The sequence below is a fragment of the Ctenopharyngodon idella genome, chromosome 21 (assembly GCF_019924925.1).
Source record: "Ctenopharyngodon idella isolate HZGC_01 chromosome 21, HZGC01, whole genome shotgun sequence".
Taxonomy (NCBI): Eukaryota; Metazoa; Chordata; class Actinopteri; order Cypriniformes; family Xenocyprididae; genus Ctenopharyngodon; species Ctenopharyngodon idella.
Window position 1 is genome coordinate 2,592,977 of NC_067240.1, and position 13,841 is coordinate 2,606,817.

Sequence of the window (13,841 nt, forward strand, 5' to 3'; positions counted from 1 at the left end):
ATATATATATATATATATATAAAATACATCTCTTTAGGCATATATTTTATATTATATATAGGCATATATATTATTATTATGATTATATTATATTATATTATACACACACTCTAAAAAATAACTGTAAAAAACGAAACAAATTTACATAGTAAAATACCATTTTCCATTGAAACAGTAATATATCGTAAAAACAATGCATTCTTCGTAATAATATTAGTCATTTTCGAGAAAGTAACCTAAAGGTGACAAATATTACCCAGAATGCATTGTTTTTACAGAAGTTTATATACAGTATATATATATATATATACATACTTTATATATGATCAGTCAAAAATTACTCCAATTATTTATTTATTTATTTTTAATTATATAAGTAAAAATTAAAGGCAGCATAAAATACTTCACAATTTAAATAAAAAAATTTTTTTAACATTATATATTACTTTTTTACAGTAATGAGAATTTGGGAGGTAATGTGCTTAATTCTCATGAAACAGAAATAATGCAAAATATCATATTGCAAAATACCTTAATGGTCTTAAAAATAGACATTTTTTTGAAGCAAATTATGATTTTTTTTTCTTTTGATTGTGGTGAAATGCTTTCGACGGTTTTCTTGGCAGCTCAATATCATGACAACCACAAAAGAGCCTGTGAAAAAGCTGGGATCTTCCGTTGTAAGAGATCTTAGCACTCGTCATTTCCTGAGAAGATTTTAATGGTTGCGATCGTTGTTTCTTTCAGCACATTTTTCTTGCTTTATTTGTATGTGACGATTGATATACTGTATATTCTCAGTCTGTGACACTGATGATCTTTCAGAGCGATACGCTCCTGTCTGAACGGCTGTGTTCTTCAGTAAGGGACCTTGTGGCTGATTTGTTAACATTATGTGGTGAAACAATAGAGGGTGTTGAATATTTTCTATCCTGAGTTGGAGCAGGAAATGTGCTGTTGGGCCCAGGACAGATCCAAACTAATAATTAACCCCACAGGGATCTTCTCTTCCCTGCCTAAAAGAAAGAAATAAGACTTGGGATCGAACTTAAAAAAGCTTGTGACTCAAGGTCTGAGTGTATTTGGTGTAAGTTAATAAGATTACAAAGGCCATTGTGAGGAAATTTCCTGTGTGGTGGTCGTCCCCATGACGACAATGTCCCCGACTGATGATGTCACAATAGGCGAAGCCCACGGAGCGCTGCATTGTTTCTTTGGTTTCCTCAGAGGATGTGAGCGGTGAACTCAGGAAATGTTTTTTTTTTTTTTTATTTAAAGAAGTTGACTGATTGGTCCAAAGTCTCACTATAGTTCACAGCCGCTCTACTGCGAAAGAATATCATCTGAGTGAACACTGTTAAAAGTGACAAGATGAAAACTGTCTGTCTATCAATCCATCTACCTACACTATATTGCCAAAAGTTTTGGGATGCCTGCCTTTACGTGCATATGAACTTTAATGACATCCCATTCTTATTCCGTAGGGTTTAATATGGAGTTGGCCCACCCTTTGCAGCTATAACAGCTTCAACTCTTCTGGGAAGGATTTCCACAAGGTTTAGGAGTGTTTATGGGAATTTTTGTCCATTCTTCTAGAAGCACATTTGTGAGGTCAGGCAGTGATGTTGGCGAGAAGGCCTGGCTCACAGTCTCCGCTCTAATTCATGCCAAAGGTGTTCTATCGGGTTGAGGTCAGGACTCTGTGCAGGCCAGTCAAGTTCCTCCACACCAAACTCACTCATCCATGTCTTTATGGACCTTGCTTTGTGCACTGGTGTGCAGTCATGTTGGAACAGGAAGGGGCCATCCCTAAACTAAAAAGTTGGGAGCATGAAATTGTCCAAAATGTCTTGGTATGCTGAAGCATTAAGAGTTCCTTTCACTGGAACTAAGGGGTCAAGCCCAACCCCTGAAAAACAACCCCACACCATAATCCCCCCTCCACCAAACTTTACACTTGGCACAATGCAGTCAGGCAAGTACCGTTCTCCTGGCAACCGCCAAACCCAGACTCGTCCATCGGATTGCCAGACAGAGAAGCGTGATTGGTCACTCCAGAGAACACGTCTCCACTGCTCTAGAGTCCAGTGGCAGTGTGCTTCACACCACTGCATCCGACGCTTCGCATCGCACTTGGTGATATAAGGCTTGGATGCAGATGCTCGGCCATGGAAACCCATTCCTTGGTTCTTCCAAAAATGGTTCTTTCTATTAAATCACTGAAGCAAAAAAAAAAAAAAACCTTTTGGAACCTTTGTGTACATGAGCTCATGAAACTGTGTTTCAGTTAGCAAATATCTTCAAAAGAGTCGTAAAACATGTCATGCAGATGTCCCGAGACTCCAGCCTTCATCAGCTGCCAGAGAAATGGAGCAGTTTTCCGCTGCGGTACAAACACTGGTCCGGTCTGATGGATGGATGGAGACTATAGCGACTCCAGCGTCATCCTCACCTGAACTCCAGAACAGTTTTCACATTTGAGATTTGAATGTGACTGTAATGGCTTTACTTTTGAGAATTAATTTTAATTTTATGGTAAAATACATGTCACTGTATCAACATCCATATGCATTTTGTTTGCTAAAGTGTGCACCATTGTTTAGTATCACTGAGATGAAATCACCATGAAATGAAAATTGACAAGTCTTGTAATTGTATGGAATACTGTTTATTATAAATGATTTATCCGTGCAGATCCGTTTCATATGTCCAAATAATGTTTCATCAAAATAACTTCCCCTCCCTCTTACAGCGACGTCTCTTCTCTGATGATGTGTTATGGCGTGAGGGCAGAGCCTGTCAATCACATGAGATCGACCAATAGCAAACTACAACCATCCAATCAATACCCCATGGACAAAATCAAGCCCCGCCCTACATTTGTTCTTGTTTGAGAAGCTGTTTCACTCAGATATTCCTCACAATAGGGAAGAAAAGACTAGCGCAACCTCCATTTCACTTTAATGTTATGTTAAAATACACATCACTGAAATAACATCCATATATACATTTTGTTGCTATAGTATGGACCAGTGTTATTTTAATATCAAAACAATTTGAATTAGTTTTCATTTTTGTATTACGGAGCCCAGGTAGCACATGACATGCAGGAAAAAAATAGTAGGCTAAATCATGCGCACGATTTATATAAATTGAGGGAACGAAATCGTAAATCGGGAGCGCGATTTAGCAAATCGAGGGAACGAAATATAAAATCGGGAGCATGATTTAGCAAATCGAGGGAACGAATTAGTAAATCGGGAGCGCGATTTAGCAAATCGAGGGAACGAATTAGTAAATCGGGAGTGCGATTTAGCAAATCGAGGGAACGAAATAGTAAATCGGGAGCACGATTTAGCAAATCGAGGGAACGAATTAGTAAATCAGGAGCGTGATTTAGCAAATCGAGGGAACGAATTAGTAAATCGGGAGCGTGATTTAGCAAATCGAGGGAACGAATTAGTAAATCGGGAGCATTAGCAAATCGAGGGAACGAATTTGTAAATCGGGAGCATTAGCAAATAGAGGGAACAAATTAGTAAATCGGGAGCGCGATTTAGCAAATCGAGGGAATAATTTAGTAAATTGTGCGCACTATTTATTTTTTTTCCGTATGTCATGTACGGGGCTCTGTAAGTTTTAGTTATTTTAACCATCAAGTTAAACTAAATGAAAATGTAAAATGTTGCCTTGATTTTATTTCAAGTAACTAAAATAACTCTGGTGGTACCAGAAATAAAAATTAACTATCAAAACTGTGTGAAATGCTTTCTGACATGCATCATGGGGGGAAAATCTTTGCAAACAATGCAATTTTACATGCAACGTTCGTTAAGATCTTATCAAGGCCCCAGATGGCCTAGTAGTCAGAGAGTTTGAGGTAAAAACCAGTCTAAGTTTTTCTGGTATGTATGAATCAAAATAGAAAGCCAGGAAGAGGAGGAGAACATCTCTTTGAGCGTTAGAGAAAGCCTGCGGCTGCAGTATATTAGACACGCGGTCGGTCTGCGAGGCAGGAGCCACCCTGAGCGGAGGGCTGGAGTCAGGAGCGAGACCAGCTCATGAAAGGGATGTGGTTTTGATTCAGGGGGGTCAAGAGACCCAAACTCTCCATCTGAACGCAGATGTGCTGGCTCTCTCCACTGCTGACTGCTTTGTTTCATGGGCAAAGACAAAAGCATCTCCCCAGAAACATTTATACCTTATTATATTAGGGCTGACTGGACATAAAAAGCTATAAGAGGGGCATATTTAACCTGACAGTGTGCTACAGTTTTTCAACGTAGACCGATTATTTTAGCGTTTCAATCCTAACAATCTGCTTTTTGTGAAATAGTTTTCTGTAAACGTGTGCTTATACTATGTTTCTTTAAAAATAATGACACTTGCTTTGACATTTTCTGTGTAATACACTGACGTTAAGACGTTTTTAATGTGACTGGAGCGTCCAAATACTTTTTGGAGACACATCTTGAGCGACATCTAGTGGTCTTCTGTTGCACAGACACAAATTTAATGACTTGTACTTTCTATCAGCCACCACTAGATGGAGACATATCATTAAAAACTTCCTCAGTAGGAGCCGTATGTGTGCATCCAGGTTTCCGTAGTGTAGTGGTTATCACGTTCGCCTCACACGCGAAAGGTCCCCGGTTCGAAACCGGGCGGAAACATCGAATGTGTTTTTCTGCTCCTTTTTAATCACGTAACCGGAAAACTCGAAAATAAGAGTAGACAAAACGCGGACACACAAATGTCATTACCAAAACAGTTCTGTATGTCATATAATGGTAGAGAAACGGATGTAGGCTACATGGTTTTCTGATGATCTTGAAGTGCAGTCAACGAAACAAGATTTTATATAGTCTTTACATATAGAAACTTGTTAGTATATTATTATTATTAATGTTATTGTTATTATCATTATGATGTGTAAAGTTATTTATGTGTTTTTATATTGTATTATAATGATTGTTTTTATTATTTATTACCAAAAACGGTGGCTTCAAAATTAATCTTTAAGGTATGATTGAGAGTAATTTATGTTGTAAAATAAATAATTTTAACCACTTCATTTTACTTTATTTTAAATCTAAAAAAACGACGTCACTGCATTCGCACTACAACTCCCACAACGCATTGCGCCGCCTCTCCGGCATGAATATGTACTTCCGGCGTGGGGCCGGTCCTTTTCCTGTGCTGTAAACTTGAGTAAAGCGGCTTTTCAGCCCGTCCAGCTCAATCCACAGCCATCGACCGGTACCAAGCGCAAAGATGACCGAGCAGATGACCGTGCGAGGGACCCTGAAGGGCCATAACGGCTGGGTGACCCAGATCGCCACGACTCCGCAGTTTCCAGACATGATTCTGTCTGCGTCCCGAGGTGACGGATAGACACTGTTTATACTGCTCAGCTACAGCTGTCTGTTAGCACGACTAATAAGTGCTGTGATGGTACCACAGTACAGTGATGTATCCGATGATAATACCATGGTACTCTCATATATAGGCTATATAACAGTTCTACCCTAAATGTAAATAACTTCTCATTTAGCATTAACCATTAAACTTGTTAGTTGTTTTCTGGCATTAATTATAGTTGGTTATGATCAACGTTGATTTTTGAGGGATGTTTTGGTAAACTGAAATACTACTGGATAAAGCCACATATTTGTTTGAACAGCTACTAACTAGTTATTTGTAATGACACGACAGCACTAACGTCTTCATGTTGGTTTCCTGCTCTTGTTTCTCTAGATAAGACCGTCATCATGTGGAAACTCACCCGTGATGAGACCAACTACGGTATTCCTCAGCGAGCCCTGCGCGGACACTCACACTTCGTGAGCGATGTGGTCATCTCATCAGACGGTCAGTTTGCGCTGTCCGGCTCATGGGATGGCACTCTGCGTCTTTGGGACCTCACTACGTGAGTATGAGTCTTAACTCAAAATACTCTTTAGGGCTTTTTACACCTGAACTGGTTAACCCTGGGTCACTCTAAACCCCGGGATAAACGGAATCCTTGGTTATCTTGGTTCACATTTCACACTACTCATATTTAAAGGGTTAGTTCACTAGAAATGAAAATTATCCCATGATTTCCTCACCCTCAAGCCATCCTAGGTGTTTATGACTATCTTCTCTCAGAAGAACACAATCAGAGTTATATTTAAAAATATCCTTAGTCCTCCAAGCTTTATAATGGGAGTGAATAGGGGGCGAGATTTTGAAGCCCAAAAAAGCGCATCCATCCATCATAAAAGTAATCCATACGGCTCCAGGGGGTTAATAAAGGCCTTCTGAAGGCCATATTTAAAACTTTATAAACTATAATAACTAGCTTCCGGCGATGGCCTACACAAATCGACTTGCGCCAAAAGAGTAACCCCTGACCTGACGCAATGACGAAAGTGGAAGCACAAAGGATAGACCAATCAAAACACCGGTCACGAATTAGAAGTCAAAAATGAGAATTTTTAAAGAGATTTCGACATAAGAGAAGAGGAGTTTGAGTTTGTTGCACCAACCTATTTGTTAGGCCGGGTTCACACCGCACGCGTCAGCGGCGCGTGAACTGCAGCTGCAGAGACGCACGAGTATTCACACTGGAAGCATTTGTACAGCGTCACAGCAGTGGCTCCGAGCTGCATATCAAGTCAGAAGTTAGCGATTTGCGTAGGCTGTCTGCTGGAAGCTAGTTATTTTAGTTTATAAGTTTTAAAAATGGATATTTTTCTTACAAAAACCCATTGCTTCGCTTCAGAAGGCCTTTATTAACCCCCTGGAGTTGTATGGGTTACTTTTATGATGGATGGATGTGCTTTTTTTGGGCTTCAAAATCTCGCCCCCCATTCACTCCCATTATAAAGCTTGGAAGAGCCAGAATATTTTTAAATATAACTCCGACTGTGTTCGTCTGAAAGAAGATAGTCATAAACACCTAGGATGGCTTGAGGGTGAGTAAATCATGGGATAATTTTCATTTTTTTGGTGAACTAACCCTTTAACATCCTAACTTCCTAAACCCTGGTTGTAACTTTCTTACACCACATCACTTCACATTGCACGACTTTGTCATCGTAATGCGGGGTTAACACTGCAAAAGCGGCTCTAATCCTGCTCCGGATCACAACTCCAGGTTAAAAGCTATGCTAAATTACAAGTGTGAAACGTTCTTTTACCCAGAGTGCAGTGTGAATAGCCCTCATGTTTGTGACCTCCTGCTCTTCATATGTTCTTTTCAGTGGAACCACGACCCGTCGTTTTGTGGGTCACACCAAAGACGTGCTGAGCGTGGCCTTCTCCGCTGATAACCGGCAGATTGTGTCCGGCTCTCGGGACAAGACCATCAAGCTGTGGAACACCCTGGGTGTCTGCAAGTACACCATTCAGGTGAGATTTGTCAGTGTGTTCATCATAGTTAACTTGATGCAAATGCAAGAATGAGGCTGTTAGTGTGTTTTAGCAGTGATATCAGAGTGGCTTAACCTTATAAAGCCTACTGCAGCATATTTGATATGCACATTTCTAAGGCTTATTGACTATCAACATGATCAAAACTTTGCTAAAAATCCTGTTGCACACAATCTACTGCAGTCCTTCAGTCGTCTGATTGATAGTTTAGACTTGTTTAGCAAGTAAAAGACTTTTAGTATAATTGTAAAAACATCCACCTTCAGCTTGTGGTTCACGTCTTTTTTTTTTTTACTGTGAAATCTTTACTGATATTTATGAAGTAAACGTAACGCAGCATTCACACGGGGCGTCGGCGTCAACACTTGACGGAGGGCGTGTCTGAAGCTTGTGCTGATGCGACCGTCATAGTGACAGCAGCCAATCACATTACTTTCCGGTGTTGCATGAACGCAATTGGCTAATGTCTGTGATCTGATTGGCTGACGCCTGTGTTGGCGCTTGAAAAGTTGAGAAATCTTCAACTTCTGCCGCGAGCAACGCAACGGAACCCACAATTCAGTTCGGCAATGCATGACGTCACCCATTCAAAGTAAATGAGAAGTGTTAACGGCGATGCCCCGTGTGAATGCAGCATAAGAATGGTTGTTATATTGTTAGTATATGTTAGTATTACTTTATCAATACATCATATTTTAGAAAAATCATGAGTATCAAATATGATCATCAGGCTTCTGAGGAAGGTTTATTTGTTCATCTCTATCATTTTGCATTGCATTCTATGTTTTAAAACAGAGTTTTGATCATAAAACTAATCATTTAATATCATCTTACTAAGATGTTATTGGCAGATATAGAATGACGACTGATATTTATATGCATTTTATGCAAGCAGTTACAAAAATATCAGTGATTTACATTACAAGCATCAGAATTTCATCTTACTTTGTGTCCATATTAATATCAGCTTCTGCACCAAATTTAATACTTTTGCTCAGTTTGGGCTTCTGAATAAAATTGAGGTGTTTGAGCTCAAATTTGAGCTCCATATTCTCACTATATCAGATGATATGAGCCATAAAAGCCTGAAGAATCAAATATGATGCTCAGAAAAAAAAACAATTTTTTTTAGATTTTGTCTGAAGTTTTAATAAATTGCTCCATTTAAAAAAACAGCCAAGCTGATGTCTGATCTTCTAGCTTGATCGATCCACACTGAGATGTTTGTGTTGTTCCTCAGGACGAGAGTCACACTGAGTGGGTTTCCTGCGTCCGTTTCTCCCCGAACAGCAGTAACCCCATCATCGTTTCCTGCGGCTGGGACAAGATGGTCAAGGTGAGAACTAAGTCAAGTTAGTTTCATTTAGAGTTGTCAAAAGTACCGACTTCGGTACCTATCGGTACTGAAATTTTAAAAATGTGATTCGTAAACACCTCTGATTGGCCATTGTGTTGACGCGCTCATCAGATATGCCTGTGATTGGCTACAATGATCAACACACGGCAGCGTTTGAAAGCACACGAAAGTGTTTGAATTTGAAAATTGAAAGCAGACGTCTATCAGCGGACTGGTCTTTCAAAAGCTCCCGTGTGTATCTGTGTAAGCGCTCGGTGAAGAGCGTCACTGATGGTTATTTACAATGCTTTTACAGTGTTGATCATTGAAGCCAATCACAGACATACCCAAAGAGCGGTGAACACAGTGGCCAATCAGAGGTGTTTACAAATCCGCTCAAAGCGTCACATTTTTAACATTTCAGTACCGACTAGGTACCGAAGTCAGTACTTTTGACAACTCTAGTTTCATTTATATAGAGGTTTTCACAATGCACATTGTTTTGAAACAGCTTTACAGAAAGATATGGCTGTACGGTTTTCATTTAGCCGGTTCAAATAGAAGAACGACTTCAAATAGTGTGCATTTTAGAGGCTGAGACCCTGTTGTTTTCATGTACTTCATGCGTCACTCAACAGTTTGGAAAATCCTTCTGTAGCATGTAACATTAAACAGATCATCAGTGAGTGATCTCTGACCTTTATACTTGCTTTTAAGAGTGTGGCTGCAGGATCAGCTCTTCACACTTCTCTACTGACTTCATGAGGTGCAACCTGGTGCTTTTTTTTAACAGTATCGTGGTAGTTCATATGTATGCTGGACATTTATGCTTTTCTTTCTGATTCAACTCATCCATTTAAAATCGTGATCAAACGGAAGTAGCGACAGATCTTTTCTTCCGTATTGTGATGTACATCTGAGTTAAAGGGATTATCGGAAAATAAAAAAAAATGTACGGCAGGGACTTTGTTCTATCCATCAGTTGTTGATTGGATGTCGAGAAGTGGGCGTGACAAATGAACATGAATGAACATAAACAATTGGAGAAGTCGGACATACTTCAATGGAGAATACTGTCGTTTTTACAACAAAATTTATTTCAAACATTTATGCATAAACTTTTAAATCAGTGTTTTTTTTTTTTAAAGAAGATCATGACAAACATAAGTGTACGGAGCCCCTAAAGGGACAAAAATATATTTCTATGCTTTTGCGTTCGTTTGCAGAGGTTTTGTTCATTTGCAAATCTTTGAGTTCTTTGTGAGCGAATCCAAAGGTTTTGCAAGCAAACAAAATGTTTCTCGGGGGAAGAATGCAAAAGCATGGACATATAATTTTTCCTCCTATCACCATGTCCCTTTAAGGGCTCCATAAGTGTGTCTAGTCTTTTCACTCAGAGTATTTTGTTTCTTTCAGGTGTGGAATCTGGCCAACTGCAAGCTGAAGACCAATCACATCGGACACACCGGATTCCTGAACACCGTCACCGTGTCCCCTGATGGCTCCCTCTGTGCGTCTGGAGGAAAGGTCAGTTTCACCGTGTATGGTCCTGTTTTAGGGTCCAAATCTGAACCTAGGACCTGTCAATCTTCAAATTGTACAGACAAGGGTTTTTCAAACTGGGGTCCAGTGACCCCCAGGGGACCGCAAGGGATTTTAGAGAAAAATGGTGTTAAAATACATTAATAATAAAAAAAAAAGAGTTAAATATATATATATATATATATATATATATATATATATATATATATAAAAAAAAAAAGTATTTTAAATTAATAAAAAAAACAATAATGTAGCATCACAGATAATATTTTGCATGCTTATAAAATAGATTTTTTACAGTGTAAATTGGGTCTTTATACATATAAAAATAAATGCGTTTAAAATAAATAAATTGATTAAAATAAATGTATTTAAATTAATAAAAATGTAATGTTGCATAACAAACTAAAAATTATCCAAATAATATTTTACACATTTATAATACTGATTTAATATTTTTATTTATGCATTTATTTTTTTACAGCATAAATTGGGTCTTTATATATGAAACTATATAGCTGCCTTTTAAATTTTAGGATTGGGGTCCCTTGCTCAAGGATGATCATTTTCAGTCATGGTGATAAATGGGGAAAAAAAAAAAAACATTTAAACTTAACCTTTAAGGCTAATGATTGATATTGACCTTTATTCATTATTTAATGCAGTTCTGTGCCCTCATTATGCTGGATGACTTTATAAATTATCAGGAGGTTTGATGTTCCCTGTGTCTCTGTCTTCAGGATGGACAAGCCATGCTTTGGGATCTAAACGAAGGCAAGCATCTTTACACGCTGGACGGCGGTGACACGATCAATGCTCTCTGCTTCAGTCCCAACAGATACTGGCTGTGTGCCGCCACAGGGCCGAGCATCAAGATCTGGGTACGATGAGCTTTCTGTCCTAACTGTGATTTATGACTATTTTCACATCAAAACATGTTCTTCGCAGGATGGTGTAGTTTCACTCTTTTACCTGATATATCATTGCTCGATTTCAACAATACATGTAGTTTGTGTTGCTGGGCAGGACAGTCAGTCAGTATTTGCCATTTTTATATTGGCATCATTCATTGAAAAACTCATTAATGTCAATTCATCAGCATTGAAAATCATTGCAATACATGTTACATTTAAAATGGACAGATGGCATTTGTAAATGGTAAGTTCCATTCATTTTGGTGAATCAGTTAAAAATTGACTCGATTTAACAAATCATTTGTGTCTGCACCTTAAAGTGTTGATTTTGGCTGGTGATTTCAATTCATCATGTTACATTTAAACTGGACAAAAATGGCATTAAAGTTGGCGAGTTCAGTTCATTTTGGTGAATTGGTTAAAATCTTCCGTTTCATATATTAACTCTGTTTTAATGGTTAATTTGTATCTCCACTTGAGTGTTGATTTTGGCTTGTGATTTCAATTCATCAACATTGAAAGTCATTTCAAATGCATGTTACATTTAAAATGGATAAAAAAGGCATCAAAGTTGGCAAGTTCAGTTTATTTTGGTGAATCAAATGGTCCATTTAAAAACATGTACTCTGGTTTAACGATTCGTGTCTCCATTTAAAAGTGTTGATTTTGGCTGGTGATTTCAATTCATCAACATTGAAAATCATTGCAGTACATGTTCAGTTTAAAGTTCATTTTAATTTGGTGAATTGGTTAAAATTGTCCATTTCATATATTGACTCTGATTTAAAGATTCATTTGTGTCTGCACTTAAGTGTTGATTTTGGCTTGTGATTTCAATTCATCAGCATTGAAAATCATTGCAATACATGTTAAATTTAAAATGGACAAAGATGACATTAGTGATTTGTAAGTTCAATTAATTTTGGTGAATCAGTTAAAATTGTCCATTTCAAAAAATTGACTCAATTGACAAATCATTTGTTGCCACTTAAAAATGTTGTTTTTGACTGGTGATTTCAATTCATCAGCATTGAAAATCATTGCAATACATGTTAAATTGAAAACTTACAAGTTCAGTTTTATTTTGGTGAATCGGTTAAAATTGTCCACTTCATATATTGACTGATTTAAAGATTCATTTGTATCTCCACTTAAAAGTGGTGATTTTTAGCTTGCGATTTCAATTCATCAACATTGAAAGTCATTGCAATACGTTACATTTAAATTGGACAAAAATGGCATTAAAGTTGACAAGTTCAGTTCATTTTGGTTAATCGGTTCAAAAAAAAAAAAAAAAAAAGATTCTGGTTTAACGATTAATTTGTGTCGCCACTTAATTTTGTTTTTTACTGGTGTTTTCAATTCATTAACATGGATAATCATTGCAATAATGTTAAATTTAAAATTGGCACAGTGTATTTTGGTGAATCGGTTAAAATGGTTCATTTAAAAAAAATTGACTCTGATTTAATGATTCATTTGTGTCTCCACTGAAAATCAACATTGAAAATCATTGCAATATGTTACATTTAAAATGGAATTAAAGTTGACAAGTTCAATTCTTTTTGGTTAATCGGTTCAAACTCTCCTTTTCAAAAAGTGACTCTGGTTTAAAGATTCATTTGCCACCACTTAATGTTGTCAATCATATTAAAATGCTTTTATTTTCATTAAAATGATTAATTATCATACACTACTAATCATTTAGTAAAAAGCTGTGCAGAAACACTCATTTTGAAATAGATTTTTACTTGCAATAAACATTTTGAATCTACTTGAATATGAAGATGAGTATTTGGTGTTTATTTGCACACCAGTCTTCTCTCGCATTAATGTTACATCTCTCTCACTCTCTCCACAGGATCTGGAGGGAAAGATCATTGTTGATGAGCTCAGACAGGAAGTCATCACCACCAACAGCAAGGCTGAGCCGCCCCAGTGCACGTCTCTGGCCTGGTCTGCTGATGGACAGGTACGAGTCATTGTGTGTGTGTGTGTGTGTGTGTGTGTGTGTGTGTGTGTGTGAGACGAGGTTATTTTGCAGAGCATCAGTTTGGACAGTGGATCTCTGGGTGTCATTGTGTATGAGTGCAGTGGATAATATTTAATATAAACCAATGGACAAACAACAAGGTTATATTAATTACACTATTTTTTTCTCAGACTCTCTTTGCTGGATACACAGACAACCTGATCAGAGTTTGGCAGGTGACCGTCGGGACCCGATAAAGATGTAGATTCCAAGAACAGAATGCAATGCACGTGGAAAAATGGAATAAAAATAAATAAATGATGAAAGGGTCCTTGTTATTTTTTTCTTTTGTGTTAATAATGGCTTTTTGTTGTATTAAATCAGTGCACTTCAGCTGCGCTCTTTGGTTTATTACTTGAGTAAAAAAACGGCATTACTCTTGATTTAATGCCATATTGATCTACTTGATGAGGTTGTTTATGCACCAGTTTGGGACTTGTTGTAGAACAGAGGTTCATTAGATGGAAAGAAAAGGCTGGATTTTGTGAATCCTTTAGCAACTAATAAGTATCTGTTTATACATGAATGAGCAAAGCTTTGACAAATTCAGATACCTGCTGTCTGATTGTTTCTTGCATAAAATGTTGCTGTTTTTGGGGGT

The 13,841-nt window shown here is 37.7% G+C and overlaps 1 protein-coding gene and 1 non-coding gene across 2 annotated transcripts; both read left to right on the plus strand.

The window, feature by feature from the left end:
• The first annotated feature begins 4,600 nt into the window (after window positions 1-4,600).
• trnav-cac (transfer RNA valine (anticodon CAC)) lies at window positions 4,601-4,673 on the plus strand. The gene has a single exon. It is a non-coding gene; the product is annotated as a tRNA-Val (tRNA).
• A 450-nt stretch (window positions 4,674-5,123) lies between these two features.
• LOC127503462 (guanine nucleotide-binding protein subunit beta-2-like 1) lies at window positions 5,124-13,506 on the plus strand. The gene is made up of 8 exons (XM_051877317.1): window positions 5,124-5,383; window positions 5,758-5,929; window positions 7,248-7,395; window positions 8,657-8,752; window positions 10,169-10,279; window positions 11,035-11,175; window positions 13,070-13,180; window positions 13,372-13,506. The coding sequence occupies exons 1-8, from the start codon at window positions 5,275-5,277 to the stop codon at window positions 13,435-13,437; spliced, it is 954 nt and encodes a 317-aa protein (XP_051733277.1). The 5' UTR covers window positions 5,124-5,274; the 3' UTR covers window positions 13,438-13,506.
• The last annotated feature ends 335 nt before the right edge of the window (window positions 13,507-13,841 follow it).

What these genes read in the sequence shown, in the direction of transcription:
- LOC127503462 (XM_051877317.1), top strand. Translation starts at nt 5,275, where the DNA reads ATGACCGAGCAGATGACCGTGCGAGGGACCCTGAAGGGCCATAACGGC. An exon ending in GATTCTGTCTGCGTCCCGAG is followed by an intron (nt 5,384 to 5,757) that starts GTGACGGATAGA and finishes TTGTTTCTCTAG; the next exon opens with ATAAGACCGTCATCATGTGG. An exon ending in TCTGCAAGTACACCATTCAG is followed by an intron (nt 7,396 to 8,656) that starts GTGAGATTTGTC and finishes GTTGTTCCTCAG; the next exon opens with GACGAGAGTCACACTGAGTG.